Raw genomic sequence first — 19,058 nt, 5'->3', positions numbered from 1 at the left:
TTTATTCAACCCATTGCATCATTTGACCAACTGATGAAAAATTAACTTGCAAGATAGATGTGAATTTTAAAGCATCTCATTTAAAATACCTTCTTTCTTGAGATTAAACAACCTCAAATTATTTTCTATAGGGATTTTTATTTTCTGAAATCACTGTGAAGTTTTACTTTGTATTGGAGACCATGCTCAGTTCATACTGTCTGAGGAACAGTTTGCAAATCAAAATCAGAACTGTATTGCTGGCACCAACATAATGGTACCGTTTACTAACGCAAAACTACAAATTTCAAGGCAGAGCATAAATCAATGCCTCATTGATCTCAGCAGGATTACAGGACAGACTTTTGTAACTGAATGAACAATTTTGCTACCATCAGGTACAAAGTACAATTATCTTCGCCATCAATACAGTTACATATATTTGTGTTGCACAAAGGCCTTTCATACTGACAGTGAAATAGAATTCTTAATGCCCAGTTATGCTTACAATTCCTGAATGCCTGGCTATCTTTTTTGGCCTCTGCCCATACTGGATCTACTGTTAAGATTACTATTGCAGAGGAAGAAGGTATTTGACTCCAGTTTTTTGTAATTTGTGATAGATTTATAGAAAAAATTCCCACTAGTTTTCATCTGGTCATTTTTCTCTGCCCCAACTACAGGCATGAACCGAAATGAAAGCAACGACTATACACCAAGCTCCATAATGCATGACTCAGCAGCTCTTCTTAGCTTTAGGAACATAAAATAATTTAGCATACCCTGAAATATGCTGAGGATTGTATTATTGCAGATAAGAACCTGCCTAGAAATAATGTTCACCATTAATTTCCTCTAGGACATATTGAAACAGACATGTAGATACATTCCTGACATAAATTTGAGGGATATGAGTGGGAATGTTAACTAATGTATTTCTACTGAATTTACACACTCATGCATAATTATCTGAATTTGCTTTGTGGTTTTGCTCCCTATTCCTTTGCACACTCTCTCTCTCTCTCTTTCTCTCTCTTTGCATTTATTACTAACTTCAAGCCCTGTCTCTTGCTCACGGACTGTAGCGCTTAAAGGCTGAGCTGAGTGATATGCATCCAAAGGTGGACTCTGTGCGTGACCAGGCAGTAGACCTGATGACAAACCATGGAGATCACTGCAGGAAAATAATAGAGCCTAAACTGTCAGAGCTCAACCAGCGATTTGCAACTATATCACAAAGAATTAAGAGTGGAAAGGTAGGAAGACTTGCTTCCTTACAAAGATGCATACAAAATGGTATTTATGTAAGGTGCACAATTACAACTACATAACGGGCTGCAGTTTCTCCAAAAACTAAGCTTTTAAAGGAAAAAACTGTGCATCCTAAGAATATATTTTTTTAAACTGTTAAGGTTTGGGGTTTTTGGCATTAAGGTTTTTTTTCACTGTTTCACAATTAGAAGTATTTATTGACTTGATAGGAGTGTTACACTGATTACTTCATTAACTTACAAAGACTGAGCAACATCCTGGAATCAGTAAGATTATTAATCTTCTCAAAGTATGAATAGTCCTTTTATATATATAGACTGGGTTTTGGAGGATATTTTTTCATTAAATGCAACCAGTCTTTTCCTATGAGTCTGTGACTCAGCAAGGTTGAAGAGATAGACAAACAAACAGACAGATAGATAGATAGATAGATATGCACAGATTGTACCAATTATACTTCAGCTACTCACCTGTACAACTAGTTTGACTACTGAATCTGAATTCAGTATGGATTAGGTAATTTTTAGTTGCGACTTCTGAATTGGTATGAGGGAGGGCATAAGCCACCTACTTTCTCCATTTGATACCTTTATTGCAAAGAGCTGTTTGGCAGATTAAAGCAGGCAGACATACAGGTTGGTATATAGGATATATGGGAATGCATGGATCCCAATCTTAACTCTTCTTGCTGGCTACTGTAATAGCACTGGAAATGAATGCACAGAGGATCAGTGGCAAAGCAGGAAATAAACTTTACAAAAAGCATGAGCAAAGAGACATGGCTTTCATTAGTTGTTTGGGGTTTACGCAGGGCTCGATACCCTGTGTAACCAGTACTTTGTGGATTTTTGAGTTTATTTAGGTTCTATTTCTGGAACAGAGAAAAATTTTTCCTATGAATAAAGATCCTCTTTTCTTTTTTTTTTCCTATTGGCCACCAGTAGTACTCAGCCATTATTGTGTGCTTCTCACTTCTTACAGAAGTACAAACTGTAGTTTGTTCTTCTTGGCACAAAGCCCAAACTGTGTTTTGTGACATTTTTATTCTCAACATCTGCTATCTGCAGTCTGGATTTCCTTCTCAGTTTTACCTTGCACTTCCACAACACTGTAAGCATACAGGGCTGATGCAGCATTTGATAGGGTTGTGTGAAATTACTGCTTCTCTTAAGGAATAGTGGGACTGCCTGTAGATGGCTTAACATGGGATAACCATTTGCATTGCCTGGTGTGGGTTCACTCAAAGAAGGGGTAAAAAGTGCTTATCAAGATGAACTGTTTTCAGAGCACAGCCTGCAAACACCTGGCAACCTGCTTTCTCAGGTGTTCTCCCATTTATGGTTGTATAGGCAACATGAGCTGGAATGGTAGCGCCTCGCTAAGCTTTATACACTGTGTACCTAGCAAGAAGAGAGGAATAACTACAGCATATAATTTTAATGGTAGATTAAAATTTAGGGGACCTTTTCTAGGACCTTGGGGCATGGACACCTAGGGTATGATTCACAAAGGATATCTGTAGTTACAGGTATTGAATAAAATACAGAGGCAAAAGCTTGTCTGAATTCTTGGTGGTTCTGCTGACATGCTGTATGCATTTAGATAAAGGACTAAATTGCTGCGTGCCTCATTTTTGTCCACTTGTATAATGTAGGTAACTGCACTTCCCTTAGTCATGATATCAGCTTCATGGGCTGAAAAATTATTGTTCTTATAGAGTGATATTATGTTTCCTAAGTGTTGGGGTTTCATTTCATGCTTAGTAAAATTATTCACTCAATGAATAACAGCTTAAAAAATCAGTTCAAGGGTATAGTAAGTTCTCATAATCTATTTTCAGTCAATTCTCATCTGTTTTCAAGTTAGCTATATTTTTTCAAATACTAGCAATTATCAGTACAACAGGTAAGTAAATAAGAAATGACCTGTGAAGTCAGTAAACGGTAGTATGTAATTGGTGTGTCCTTAATTAACAAAATTTTCATAGTGTACTGAAATGAGATTTAATATTTTCAAGTGGCCTTTGAACCTCATTCACTTCCTGGAATTTCATTTAGTATTATTCATTCCATTTTCCTTTTTGTTATTGTTTTTAGCATTTGTCAGAGATTAGTAATTTTATGTTTCAGCTTTATTAGTTGATTTGTCTTTTAGTGAGATTTAAGTACTTTTGAAGACATCCTTCAGAGCATTTGAGAATAAATTACTGTGTAGTTTGCTATTATTTCTACCTCGGTTGAAGTGCTTGCTAGTGTAATTCTGAGATTCTTGATGAAAATTTGTGAACACAGTATTATTCTCTATAAATATCATACATTATTATACTTCTATTTAATGTTTTTAAGTGCGCAAAATCTTTGTCATTACAATAATCAGATACAATTAAGGCATTTTTAATCTAATTCTCCCAGGTCATCTGGAGAACAGCTGAGAATAGATGATGTCCAGTCTCCTGTTTTAGCTGATTAACTTTGGTTGTTATCATCTTCATTACAAACGTTTGCTTTATAATAAATAACAATTGTACTGGAAGGAAGAGTAAAAGAGAACTGATCAGAATGTAATGTGCTTGTGTCTTTAGCAAGAAGGCAGTTGTATGTCCAAGAGTACCTAGAATGTCACAAAGCATTATATCTTTAAATCTAAATTTTATGCAAGAATTATGAAGAATTTGTTGCTTGTTCTTGCATTTAAGGCTTTGAAAGAAGAAAGCTTATTCTGTTGACCCTTTGCAGTGCATTTAATCAATATATGGCCTATTGAACATTAAACTATCCACAGGCACTCGAGTATCAGGTAGATAAAGGGCAATGTATTATTGTTAATAAGTGGTGCTTGGTTTAGAGTTTAAAACTGAACACTAAGCTAAAGCACTATAATTATAATGTGTTTCATTTTGGAGGAATTGTGTCTGTTTTATTTGGTTGAGTGATTTTTGTTCCTGCATTTTTGCTGAGGCTTTTTTGAAACACAATCTCTTTTAGTGAGGTTTTGTTGTTTTGTTTTTGTTTTTTTTTTTTAAATATGTTACAAAATATTGTTAGGGGAATATCTTATACGAACATTATCTATCGTTTGTTTTCCTGGATTTTTTGCCGTTCTTTGTGAAAGAGCAATGATTTTAAAAACCTGAAACAAATAATGAAATTTTTATCAATTGGTAGTAGTAGGTGGGTTTTCATTTGAAAGGATGGCTTTTTGCTCTGTAATTTCTGACAAATCAGATATAGTCAAGTAGTGTCAACATTTAAGTTTTTAGACAAATTGTTATGTTACACTGTTTATCTAAACCTGTTATTTCACAAAAATATGAGAATAACAATTTTTTTCATTTTCACTCACCATAGAATTCTTACGTTTTCTTATATGGAAATTCTACAGTATCATTAAATACCTATCTTGTATCTTTGGATACTGTGAGTCGTATGGTGCAGGTGTTTTTCCACATGATGGAATATCTACCATTGTTTTAGCAATAGGGGTTAGAAAAAGTGACCCTTTTCATTTATGTTTCTAATAAAACTATTAAGTATGTGATTTAAATAAATAATCTTTGTATTTCTCCCATTTTAGCCCTTCGTTCCTTTGAAGGAGTTGGAGCAATTTGACTTCGATATACAAAAATTGCTTGAACCACTGGAGGTTGAAATTCAGCAAGGGGTGAATCTGAAAGAGGAGGACTTCAATAAAGATATGGTAATTTGGTTGAAACAGAAGTCTGAGTGAAGTAGGCAGGTAGATGAAAAAAACTGAATGAGAATCAGAAACTTCTATATTTGCATTAAGATCTTTAGATATGACTTGGAAAAAATTTTACTGTGTTAATGTATTATAAAACCAAAAGTCTCTAGTTAGCATTAACTAAATGTTTTAGTGATAAGTTAGTTGGTAGTTTATAAGAAAACCTTTTTTTGACCCTTGTGAAAACATTAAGCAAAACAAGAATATTATCTACGGGTCCTATAATAGTACCAGCAATATTACCCAATAAGGAATGAATATTAAAATCTCTGTAGCAGTGTAAAGACCAAGAAAACTCAGAATGATGTATCTAAATGGGAAATATAGTAAAAAAAGGCATTTACTAAAAACAGATGATAGGCAATGATCATTGAAAGAATTGCCACTTGCCAACTAGTTCTTAACAGATCTGATTTGACCTTTTATTGAAAATAGCTTTGTGGCTGTGATAAGCTTTATTACTATTGTTTGCTCATTGCAAATAGTAAAGACATTATTGCATGTTAGGAGGAAAAAAGCCATGAGTAAAATACTGGTGTGCTTTGCTATTGTTGCCCCTGTGGTGTGTTTTCTCCAGAGTAATTTTCAGAGGGATGACATTTCTTGGCTGGGCAATAACAGAGATTCATCTTTAGGACCCTTTCTTTGTTAATCTTCAGCAAGATCAAAGATATATTTCTTTGCAAGCAATATTCTTTTCCTTTTAAGGAATTAATTAAAGATAACAATTCTATATCAAAGCTGAAAGGAATCTTTACAGGACCTTTTTTTTTTTAAATGCAAGGAAATTAAAGTTTAAGACAGTATGTACTGCAGTGGTAAATTTTAAGTGAATCAAGTTTGACAGGGTAGTTGCCACTACCTGAACATATTTTGTTCCCTTTCTTTACATAAAAAGTTTAGTGTGGTTCAAGAAAGAGACTCCCAGAAGCTGTGGCATAGATGCAGCTTCTGTGGAAAAAGTATTTAGTGGTATCACTTTCCCTGCCAGAATAGTGGTTTTGCATTGTGATGATACATGAAACGGTCAGGAATTACATGGCCTCTTAGCATACTGGCAATTTCAGCGACTACTGACAGATTTAGAGTATTTTAGATATTTCTATTCTTTTTGTTGTAAAGTAAAATATATTTTACCTTTCTGCCTGTAATGTTTTCATCCTGTTTTCCTAGATGCTGTGTAAAATCTAGTATCAAACATCTGTAGGCTTTCAAGTGCTCTTTTACCTGTACCCCTCAAGTGTCTACGTGTGTTGTAGGAAGCAAGTTAAAGTTATCTGGTCTTCCGTATAGAACTGCAAGTACTTGTTAGATTATTACCTTAGCAAAGGAAGTGTAGTTTTTATATGTCTGTATCTCCTAGTACTTTAGTAATAACCAGATTACAATGCCCATTATACTCATTACTTTTTTTTTTTTAATCAGAGTGAAGATGATGAGAGCAGAGTGAAAGAATTGCTGCAAAGGGGCAACACGCTTCAAAAGAGAATCACAGATGAGAGAAAACGGGAGGAAATAAAGACAAAACAGCAGCTATTGCAGACTAAACATAATGCTCTCAAGGTATAGGAGCTACAATTATAAGCACATGCTACTAAAATCATTTTTTCTTCATTTCAGGGCATTGTTCTGTTAAATTAAATAAATCCTCATTACTATTTAGAGATGAGTAATTTAAAAGTATTGGGATATAAGTATATATTTTCTTATATACTTCTCTTGATGCCTTGGAAAAGACATTTTAAATCTCCAGTTTAACAAGTACTGTTTTTGTCCTAAGTGTTACAACCATGTGATTGCCAGTTGGACTACAATGACTTCTCTAATAATAATTCATTTCTTTAATGTATTATGCATGTTTTATGTCTCTCCAACAGCAGTCAAGACCTTACTTAGGATCAGTTCCCTCAAACTTATATGTGTATATATCGAGGTAGCAGCTAAGAGACTGAGAACCAAAGTCACATGTCAAAAATCTGTGTTACCACACTCCTGGAGGTATAACTGTATAACACTGTTCCTAGAAACATCCACACTGAGACCTATTTGGACAAGCTAATAATCATAATTGGCAGTGTTGTCTTTCCAGGGAAAATTAAAAGTAAGGAAAGAAAGAATCTTAGAGTTAGAAAGTCACCTTGGTCACTTACTTGGAGCTGTAGGTTCTGGCTATTATAGAAGAATTTTTCATCTTATTGGCAAGAATAATTTTTCTTTCTTTTGAAAATTTTCATTAAATTGTTCTTGGCCTGGGAAACATGGCATGGTAACGTTTTATTGTTACCTATTTTCAAGCAGCACCATTCCTTGCCTGTGGTTTTCATTCTAACTTTTACAGTTCTGCAGACCTGTGTAAATTCAAGAAAAGAATAGCTGGAATATACCATTATTTCGTCCACATTTAAAAGAAACTTGAAATCTATTCGGTGTGTCTTTGACTGTTCCAAGTTAAATGGAAGTAATTAATAATTTTTATGGAGGAGTAACAAGAAAAGTGTTTCTGGAACTATGCTATTGACCAGATCCTTACTGGCTGTTTTTATGGCATAAAGTGATTGATTTTCCTTTGGGTGACTCAGTTAAGGCATTCAACCTTGTCAAATAAAATTCAAGAATGGTTGAGGTAGATTCATCCGAGTATTTTTATATAGAATGTAACAGTAATTTTTTAATTGACTTCTAATTAAGAAGTTCTAATAGTGAAAATATTTTTTTAATTCTGTATAAGCAAAGTTAAGCAGTTAAAGCCAATGCAAATGGAGTATATTTAATAATGTTTGTATGAAATAAAATAACATTTTTTAATCTGTTAAAGAGAAGTTTTAATATTTTTATAAAGCAAATCCACAAGCACAAGACATTTGTTATGTAAATGGTATTTAATTTTGGAAAAGGAAACCTTTCTTTGCATGCAGTTCTACATTGAGATTATTTTTTTTTGTGTAGGGTCATAGTTTGCATGCAGTTTAGAATTTCACAGGACACCACAAAATGCGGGAAGCCCACTTATGGCTAGATACTAAGTGGGCTATGTTTCAATCTGTCCAGTAAGTGTTCTGAGCAGAAGCATTTCATATAAAGTATTGCAACTTATGTAAGAGTCTTTACTTCTCTGAATATTGGTGACCGTTTCAGTGGTTTATTCAACACGCGAACAACCCTATATTAGGTAACCTCCTTTAAGAGGAAAAAGAATCTGCTAAATTTATGAAAATATGTGTGTTCAGATACTTACCTACTGGATGTAAATATCAACCTTTAATTAAAACAAATAGCGGCCTTGTGCACTTTTTTCTTTTCAGTGTGCACACATACCAGTTCATATTTTATAAGCCTTTAATTCATATTCTAATAATGTCTGCACTGTGAACAGGACTTGAGATCTCAAAGAAGAAAAAAGGCTTTAGAGATTTCTCATCAATGGTATCAGTACAAGAGGCAGGCTGATGACCTAATGACATGGCTGGATGACATTGAGAAAAAGTTAGCCAGTCTACCAGACCACAAAGATGAGCAGAAGCTAAAGGTAATGTTGTTTTGGGATGGCAATGGTAGAACTTTTTGAGTGATAGTTTATCAATTTAACAGACAGCAAATGCAACAAATTTTCAAATAGGTAGATAAAATTATCAGTTCAGTTCTTTATTTCTATTGATAGTAAACCGTAATTATCTGTGTTGAAACTGACATTGTTTTGTTGTACTGTACCTTGTATTTGTTTGTTATACAGAATGTTACATAAATAATTTGAAACAGACGAAATAAATTTTTTTGTTGATAATATGGAAAGTGTGCAATGTATTAAGAAGCATAAAATGTTTCCTAGTAAAAATTGTAATTGATTTTATGTATCTTTGTTCCAGATAAACAAATGACTTACCGATATATGGATGACCTCTATCTCATGTTAGCACATTCATTTTCATCCGAACATATTCATATGTCACTGTCAAACTCTATAGATTTATTTACATACTGTCAAAGATTTTCCTAGTTTATTTTGCATCGTCTTTCTTTGCTTCATTCTCTGTTGAGTTTTCCACAGAGTAAAATAGGAGTTGTGATATATGATAGAGTCAAATAATGTATTTGTAAGCAGTCCAAACACTTTGTCCTGAATATGCTGACCCTTATTGAGAAAATAATTTCTCCAATTGCCCATCACAGTGTACTAGCAAGAATCTGGAACTGGAAACTGTTGGCCTTTCCTAGCTAGTTTTCAGTGTCTACTAGATGTCAGTATCTCTACAGCTGATCTCCACGAAGGTTCTTCAATTTCAGTTATTTTTATTTTGTTTAAATGTGAAATAAGACATGAAATAGCTGTAAATTTTAATTGTAACAATAAAAAGAAATGGAATTTCTGACAGAAGTATTTTGATACTTTTAAGTTGATTGATCTAGTTAGCTAACTGTCCTGGGCCCTGTATTGGTTTTGCTCACTAGGAGATTGATGGAGAATTGGAGAAGAAGAAGGAAGATCTGAATGCGGTGCACAGGCAGGCTGAACGCTTGTCTAAGGATGGGGCTGCAAAAGCAGTGGAGCCAACCCTGATACAGCTCAGCAAGCGCTGGCGAGATTTTGAGAGCAAATTTGCTCAGTTTCGAAGACTCAACTATGCACAAATTGTGAGTTGTTACTGGCAAACCCATATGTTTGCAACTGCTACTACTAACAGCATCCTACTAACAATGAGAGCTTCAGGGTCAGTGTCAACTCTTCAGATATTAATAAGAAAAACCCTATTGTCTGCAAGTGGGGGAATCTTTATATTCTAATACAATAGTTCTCTGGTTTGGTCTTAAAATTGCCCTTAGGTCAAAGCAGCCAATTATAAAAAAACTCAGCAATGAAAAATTTGTGTTTATTTCTGTTGCCTCATTGTTTTTCCATAACATTTTCCAGTTTTAAAAGTCACTTTGCCATGCATGTAGTTTGTTCAGTGAACGTGTAAATCAGAAAAATTGTCTTTTTCAAACTACCCATCCCATGCCAATTTTAATTGTTTTTTTATTTGTCCATAACATGTTATACCCACTTTAGCAAGAGATTAAAAACATCTTGTGAGACTATATATACATGGTCTTTTCTTCTAATGCTTGAATTCTCAAAGAAGTTTTTGCAAGGAAGTGTACTTTTAAATTTGACAGCATGAAAACATAATTTTATGAACCAACTTTGTGTCATCTGATTTTGAGTTGTTTAGTTATTTGTAAAATATAACTTTTTTTACTGGTTTATACATGCTGCAATAAGTGGATAAATAAAACAGAAAAAAACTGTCACTATTCCAGGTTTATGACCAAAATAGGTATGGGTATTACCCATTTGGAGGGTTGCCAGAGATTGCTTTTGCATTTACAATGCAGTTTTTCCTTGCCATGCCTACTACTCTGCTCATTGTCATCTGGGATATTGATTTTGTATGAAGAAATAGAAGATTTTCTCTCAAGAAAGTTGTTGCATTATGTGCTTTTTTGTAATCTTAAAACTGCTAGTGGTAAAGGGGTGTTCCAGAAAAATATAATTGTATTTATTTATATTTTAGATGCACTTAGATTGCAGAGGGGATACTGACAGGATAATTAAAATTTAAATGCAAGAACTATTATTTCTAATCAATGTATGGTTGACTATGTTTTAAAAAAAAAAGAGTTCCAAAAGTCAGCAATAATGTTTAACCTTTTGGTCAATACAGTCCTCTATTTAATGTACTGTGCATTGTGTACTTTTAAGTTTTCTACTATTAAGTTACATAATGTATATATAAAAATAATAATAGGGATAGCTATACAGTTAACGTAAACAATCAAAGAAACATTAACTTTGGTTTGTAGGTTATTAAATCTTGTTACATTTGATTGCTCTTTTCAGAATACTATGGTTTATATTAAACTTGATGGATATAATCAGTTGCAAATCTTTTATATTGGCATGGAGCTAAAGCAGGCTTTACTTTATCTTGTAAATGAGTCTTTTCTTATAATGAATGTATATATTCCTTTGTTAAGTAAGAAATAAGGATGTGCATGCAATTTATATAAAGACATTCTGCTGCCAATGTGTTTTTTATATCACCCACCACCTACCATGACAGAGGATGAGTATATCCATTACGAAATTTTACTAGCAAATCAATAAAACTATATGTTAGCGTATTTTTCTTTAAAATATGTAAGGTAGATACAGCAGCACATATGCTTTTGAATTAGTCAACGGAATACAGTTATTGACATTTTAAAGCCATGTAACAATTACATGTATTTTTATTGTTAAAATTTATTATTTATATAATACATTTATATTCTTGTAGTGGTTACATTTTTAAATATTCTCAAATATTTCATGCAGAAAGGGTACTTGTTAGTATTTCTCTGGGGAATGAGAATATTAGTCAACGAAATTTACATGTGTACAGGATAATTAATGTATCCTTCTCATTTCTCATGAAAAATACCTTTTTCTTTTGACAATGACCAAGGTGATATTAATATGAAATATTCTAGAAGTTTTACAGAAGATACTGAAACCGGTGTGAGGCAGTATGTTTTCCTGACTCAAATCAGAGTGAGAAGTACAACTGCCTTGTTACAGTCTGAGGTTTGGCTTTGCTGAATCAGTGAATTCCTCCAGTCTTCTTTTTTTCTAATACAGCCTAAATACCTACCTCACAGGGATGTTGTGAGGATTAACTGTTTGTGCAAGACTTTACAATAGAAAAGATCAATGAAAATTCAAACTATTCACTTGAACACATGCATATACCAGCAAAAACAACTTTCAGAGATTTTCTATGTTAACCACCAACTGAATAAAGCCATATGATAAAAAAACAAAAAGAATTTTATTTTTAAAGCAAAAGAAATAGAAAACTGCTACATTTTTATTTATAACTGATGATGTATTCAATAGCAGGCTTATTTAACATTTGAAATTTGTTTTTATAAATAAACGAGGATTTAGTTGTACTGTATATCTTGCCAATCATTATGATTCATTAAATAAACAACTCGACAGCACTGAAGAAGACCTTCAGTTATGTGGCTTAATGACAGACTTGTGTTTATTACCTTTGTTGGAGCTAATATCTTTCTGATATCAAAAAGGTAAATTAGAATAATCATGCTTCCCTGAATTTTACTTTTCCCCCATATCTTTTGGGAAGACCTGTCAGAAGGATGTAGGATCTGTGAACATATAAGAATTGATTCTTTCTAGTGTGGCAGATTCTCATAAAAGTCTGATTGTCTCACAAAAAACACAGCAGTAAATATCCAGCAACTAGCTGACAAATATATATGGGTGTGTAGATATATCCAGATATGTAAAACAGAATTTTCTGTTGCCACTTTTAATAATAAGGTATGATGTAGTTATATTACCTCAAACACTGTGTGTTCTGTTTAATGCCAATTTTGAGGCATTAGTCAGTCTGGTATAGTGGTCATCTCTTTATGTGAAAATTGTCAGAGTGTGATGTGTGACATTCTATAGGGAAAAAGGTGGGTTTATTGTAATAACAGATTAAACATGGTACACAAATACATAAATACAACTGCACAAAACCTAAAATGACACTGAGTGGGAAATAGGTTTTGGAGTTCATGTTGTCTTACAAGTTTCTGCTCCCACCCAGCGTCTTTATTCCTATGTGGCAAAATAAACAGTGGGCAGCAAATTCAGTTTTTCGGTGGGGCAGATTTCAGCTCCCTGTGTTAAGAGAAGTTTAGTATTCTACTTAATTTCTGCTAAAAATTTCCATTTGAAATCAGTTGGTAGTAACTTCATTTGTGCAACCTGAATAACTTATTAAAGAGTAGAAGATTTTACCATCATGTTTTAAAATTATGATTGAAATTCATGGAAGCTTAAGATACTCTTCAAAAACAAAGCACTGAAGTTTAATCCTAAAGCAGTATGCAATTACAGGTTTGAGTTTTTTTAACAAAAAGTTTCAATAAAAGATGTAGCATTAGAGAGGTCAAGGGACATTTATTTCTAGATTATGTCTGCAGAGTCTAAAATCGTTAAGCCTTGGCAGTCGCACAGTATTTTCAGGAAAGCTATCAGTCCCCTTTGCTACAGTCTATACCTAAATCTTCCAGTTACTATTTTTCTGCAACAGTTTATGCCACCGTTCAAATGTAAAGAAAATAGTTACCTGTTGCAGAGAAATGCTAGATTCAGATAATTTAATTCCAATCAGGATCAAAATCAGTTATTGATATATTGATTACATTTATTTAAATTAGCTTTAATTAATGCCTGTTTTATAGACCTTTTTTTAATGCTTTCATTTCAGCAGTCTATGAGCATGTTTATGTCATGGTTCAGTTTAGATTTTATTGAGCTGACTGAAATTACTCTGTGTGTAGAAAGTACTGAAGGCCTTTATCATGAGAAAACATTTTCTACATGAACGCAGGTGCACAACCTACACTATAAATTCTTATTTCATATGTCCTATTACCATATTTATCAAGCTATCCAATATTCTTTCTGCCATCACATATGCTGAACTATGCTGTAAATAGTAAGCCAGAGTATTTTTATGACAGGAAGAACATTGTTCTTCAACCTATTAACAGCTGTCAAATTATGTACCTCTTGATGTATATTTAAGCAAAAAAATAGGCTCACCTAAGTCATTTCAGTAATTTCATTGGTGACATACACAAACATTCTATTGAAATTTATGGTCATTTTACTACTGAAATATTTGGGCCTGGATTTTGGCCATACTGGGAAAAACAATAAAGTTTGTCAAATGATAAATGTCAGGAGAGACTGTCTTTTTCATACCACCTAGACTATGCATTGAACAGGAATGAATAAGGAAAATAGCTATACAGAACATGTATTTATTTCTATAAGGTAAGTGATTTAGTCTGATATCTAGTTATGTGCAATACGGATAAAATACCAGTACTCTTAGTACTTACTATGAAAATAAATACCATTAGCTTAATTTTTCCTATTAAAAGTCATTGTTCTGTTTAAGATTCTATAAAGCATTTAGAAATCTAAAATACCTGCCCCCTAACTGGATGATCACTTGAGGTGAGAGCGTATATAACCAACTTCTGGAACCACATTAAGGACTGATCAAGTTTACATCTGAAATTCAAGAGTGCGTTTAAGTTCAATCTTTTAAGGGCATCTTGCAGTTTTCAGTTATTATTTCCCTGTGGAGCTCTATTTAGTTCATTTAATGAAATGTAAACTTTTTTTTAATCTGTTAAAATATGTTTATATATAAAGATACTTTCTAAAATAAAAAACATTAATTGAAATATATCTGTCACAGTTAGATAAACACAGGACTTGGTGTCCTAATTATCTGTCTGTATCTAAATAACATGGGTACTTCAGGGCTAATGTGCTACCATTGTTTTTGATCTTTGTTTTCCACAGTTTTCGCAACCAGCAGCATTGGAATGAAGTGGGTTTTTCTCTTATCCTTGCTTAAATATTTCTTTGAGTAAATAACCAAGTAATGGTTCGAAGAAGAAGGAGAAGACTAATTCTTCATTAGTCCTATGATGAGTGGGAGGGAGGACAAATGAAAGAAAAGGCATTAGAAAAACAAAATAGGAAAATACCAATTGGACAAAAGAAAAGAACTATACAGTGATTGATTAGTATCTCTTTCGCCTGTGTGCTTTGGGTCTCTTAAGGACAGGACAGAGGTGATCCTGTGACACCATTTAACTTTTCTGACATTTACAGTGGCAGCTTTTGAAACAAATAGCTTTACACAGCACAGCTAAAGGCTGGGCTTTTTTGACTGTGGTCTGCAAAAGGGCTGAGGATGAATAAGAATCTTTGGGAAGAGAATCACAGCTGAATATTTGCACCCATTTTTTAGCACCCATCAACCTGGAAATTACTATTAGGAAATTTATTCCAAATAATTTAATTGTATTCCAAATACTTTAGTTTTATTTCTAATTTAAGATAATAAAGCTATGGGAAGTACACTGAAGATGAATATTGTCTTTGGTGTAGCTGAAGAGCAGCTAGTTTCATAGATGCATTTTAAAATGCACTTTACCTTCTCTGTGTCTAGAATTAATGCATACAGTGTTGTGGTAATTTAAGTGAAGACCGTCTATAGCCTTCTTCTGTAAAAGTGGACCAGTTTACTACGGTATTTTGCATTCTTCCCCCTGGAGCGTATTTATCTTCTCCCGTATTTCCTTAGTAATTCTGTACAGTATTCACTATCATCACTGCAAATCTGCAGTATTTTAATTGGGTGAAGTTAAAAAATCCTGTCTTGTAGGTGACAGAAGTTTACAGAAAAGGTTTTTCTCTGCCATTTTTCATTATCCGTTATAACTTAGTGCAGTGATCTGAATTACATTCTCTAGTTTAAAAGTGAAACTCAGGGTCTTTACCTCATCACCTAGGAATGAAAACTCTTGCTGCAACTTGGATGAGGCCGATTTAGGATGCTGTGTTTAAATTATATGAAGCAGTTATAAGAATGTAGTCTTAGCCACACCACAGGCTTTTCTTAGTGTTCACTGTACGGTTGAGATGGAAACAAGACTTAACTTATTTAACATTAATAAGCTCCTTGGTGATCAGTCAGTAGAGTTACACATATGATTATTCAAGACAGCCCTAAATCTTCATGCATAAATGCTGTCTGAGATTACAGTACTTTTGCAGTCTTAATAAATCAGCCATTAGGTAAATTGGCATTGACCAAAGTCTGATCCTAAGAAGGCTGCCTTCCAGCATACTATGTATAAGTTTGTTCTGCCACTACATACGCTGTTTCTTCTCTGTAGCTTACTGCTGTCCAAGAAACACAATTTTCAAATTCTATTTTGAGTAAAAAATAATCCCTTCCATTCTTTCGGGTACTTCCTGCTGCGCAGGTGAATTTGAGTACGTATGTAAAGTTGGTTTAACAGAATCAATAGACACTGTCACAACTGGACATCACAGTTACAAGGACATAGGACTGTATAGAAGACTTTAATCTTCTAAAGCATCAACTAGATACTTTCTTAAGTATGACAGTCCCTTTGTAATATCTGCATGTATTTTTTCAGCTGTGAAAAATATTACAAGATTAATACAAGAAATGGTTAATGACTCTATGGATTTATGTATTCTGTAGTTAGCATATAAAAACTTTCAAATCCATTTTGTCTACTGGAAGGTAACACATATAAATCAATTACAAAAGTGTTTTCCAGGTAAACCCTTATAAAATTCTAAATAACATTTTTAAATATGTGTTGAAAAGCAGCTTAGGATATAGATTTTGCAATGTGTTCTGATTTTTGTCAGTCCCAAATGTAACATGGGAACCTAAATATTTGCTTTTTTACTGATTTCTAATACTGAGAATGGGTATCTCTTTTGACTCACTGGTAGTTAAAGGCTTACCTTCCCCCTCCAAAATGCCAGTGACTGTAGAAGGCCTGAGCAGTGTTTGTTGAATAGTTATGAGGTATAGTCTTTATGTTTTTAATAAATCCCCTTAATAATTTTACAAATATCTGTTCAAAGTCACATGACAAAGACAGATAAATTTCCTTTTACTTGTCCATTTTTGGACTACTGCAGTTATGAAGGTTGAGATATGCCATCTTTTTCAGAATTAATTAACATATATACATAATTTATTTAAAACAAGAGACATTTTCTAAATGCCAGTAGTTCCAATTAGCCAATTATGCCGTAATGCTACCAAATTTTGGTTTTTTTCAGGACATGGTAACACGGCAGCTATGGCATAAGATACACAGTGTTCTTTTTTTATTATTATTTTCTGAAAAAGCTGGTTGATATCACACACAGTACAGCATATGAGAGTCTTATGTCCCAGTCTCATCATAGCTTAAATGAATTTTTTTTGATCTTTTCTTAACAAATAGATACCAATGGGAATTGTCAGGTTTAAAGGTAATAGCAGAACAGCTAGAATTTCCAATTTGTAAATTTATAAATTAAATAAAGACTAGTCGTGTTATTCTCTTATTTGTGTGAATGTCCATACCTGGAGACAATTATCTAAGCCAGAATAAAACAAAAGCACTGTTAAGCAACCAAAAAAGGAAAAGAGATTGCCAAAGCTGTTCCTTTTACCACTTGACCCAGCGTGTTTAAAATCTTGGAGGGCTCTGAATGTATGAAGATGTGCAGAGCACAGAGGATGGGCTGCAGCACCAAAATGCTTTGTAACAGTTTTTAAACTATGTATTCACCTCTTGTGGGTAAAAAAATGAAAAAAGAGAGGAAGGAAGGAAAGGAGGGAGGGAGGGAGGGAGGGAGGGCGGGAGGGAGGGAGACCAAAGTTACAACTATGCAACTATGAATAGAACCAGTATGATGAATTACTCCGGGTTTAATGTTCAAAACTAATTGTCATAGCTTTTCTCTGTATATTTCTTTTTTTCTTATCTAAATGTGAAAATATCACAATTGAAGGGAAAAAGAAGAAAAACTAGGGGTGGAATAAGTATTCATCCAAGTTTTAAGCCGTGCAGCCACAGGTATCTATCCAATCGACCGTACAGACTTCATTAGAGTGTTGCATGGCTATCCGAGGTTTTGGGAGATGTCCCATAACTTAAGCCTGCAAGTACAGGGAACAGACCTTTTCCTATGGAGAAAACCTTTGCAATTCAATTGAGTCGTGGAGGTCAAAAATAAGACAGTGGAATTAAGTTCACACTGGTCTATGCTTGTCGGTTGATGATTTTCAAAATCGAATCCTGCAGTTTTTTATTGCTATTCCTAGCATGTAAAATTTACTGAAATGTTTTCTAACTAATGTTATTATTATGAATATTTCAACTAGGGTTTTTTTTTCCATTTTATATATAGATAAAATAGATTCTTCTTATCATAGAATAAAAACAGTTAATGCAGCATTTCTCAACCAGTAAGGTATATCTTAGCAGTGAAGTACATAAAGCAATCTCTGTCCAAGAACAGTGCTGAAAAGAATCACCTGTATTTTTAAAGTTTCAATTTTTTATAGGTCACCAATAAAGTCAGATACAATAATTAAAACATGTTTTAAGTATTGTGACATGCAGGCTTTTGTGGACTGCACTCAGACATAAGTAGAAAAATCACATACATGAGAAAATATTTACATTCATACTTGAAAATATGACTTTAAAAATATTATTTAAATAGATTTAAATGCTACCAAGTGTCCTTTAAGTCCTTGCCTTCATGGAATTACATAAGCATTTTATAAATTTTTAATCCTGTAGTGAGGATTTAGGTCCTTGTACTTGAAAGAGATGCTTCTTTTTGTACTGATAACATTTTTTGTGATTGACTAAGGCCATCCAATCTCACAATGAAAGTTTCATGTTATTGGTATAATTTTGATCTAGCTTCTATGTATATACCCACTTACAGGTAAGATGCGCTAGCAATACTATAGACACAGAATTTATTTTTAGCTGACGTCATCACTCTCACACTTGGCATAGGAAGGGTTGAATAAAAACTTCATTGCATGTAACTATGTACTTGAAAGCGGTTTTATTGATCTCTGGCAGCATTTGATCATACTTTTATGGTTTTATTTCTTTATTTGACGTATTAATGCTAACCTTGGGCTAGCAAATATCATGTAGTTTACAGTTTGCTCTAGAAAGCAATAAACTGTCCCAAAGTTTATCGACCTCTTTGAGGCATGTCTGCCTTTGTCCAGAAGGTGTCTGCTTGCTGCTGCTTTTTTTTATCAGCACACCTACATTTATTCCTCCATAATGACTGACTTTTTACACTCTCATATATCTTACAGCTTGTAAAGCATTAGTACACTTCAGGAGGAAGCACCTGTCACTCTGTTTTTCCTGAATTTCTCATCAGGATGCTGCTAGAAGCAGTGTCATGGTATAGTAGTGCCAATAGGTGTGTTTTGCCACTTTACTCCTCCCACATATTTTGTTTGTGTGACATTGTTAGCTCAAAAGCACAGTGCATTAAGGCCGCTATGAGTTTGGAGGCCTCCAGTGGGAAAGGGACCAAAAATGGAAGAGTCGTCAAGGCCTAACAAAAAGGTTGGAGGCTTTCTGGG

At 33.7% G+C, this 19,058-nt stretch overlaps 1 protein-coding gene across 11 annotated transcripts in view; it reads left to right on the top strand.

The window, feature by feature from the left end:
- DMD (dystrophin) overlaps positions 1-19,058 on the top strand; it is a 1,138,094-nt gene that overhangs the window by 458,038 nt on the left and 660,998 nt on the right. For 9 of the 11 annotated variants that reach the window (XM_075097765.1, XM_075097775.1, XM_075097739.1 and 6 more), the window contains 5 exons: positions 1,065-1,235; positions 4,825-4,947; positions 6,418-6,555; positions 8,366-8,518; positions 9,439-9,621. In XM_075097765.1, the coding sequence (XP_074953866.1) occupies positions 1,065-1,235; positions 4,825-4,947; positions 6,418-6,555; positions 8,366-8,518; positions 9,439-9,621 (768 nt within the window). The remainder of the gene's footprint in view (positions 1-1,064; positions 1,236-4,824; positions 4,948-6,417; positions 6,556-8,365; positions 8,519-9,438; positions 9,622-19,058) is intronic. The other 2 variants (XM_075097793.1, XM_075097785.1) reach the window with 1 other exon arrangement.

The sequence above is a fragment of the Phalacrocorax aristotelis genome, chromosome 1, assembly GCF_949628215.1.
Source record: "Phalacrocorax aristotelis chromosome 1, bGulAri2.1, whole genome shotgun sequence".
NCBI classification, from domain to species: Eukaryota; Metazoa; Chordata; class Aves; order Suliformes; family Phalacrocoracidae; genus Phalacrocorax; species Phalacrocorax aristotelis.
The sequence above is the reverse complement of the archived record's forward strand: the minus strand, read 5'-3'. Positions and strand labels throughout refer to the sequence as shown.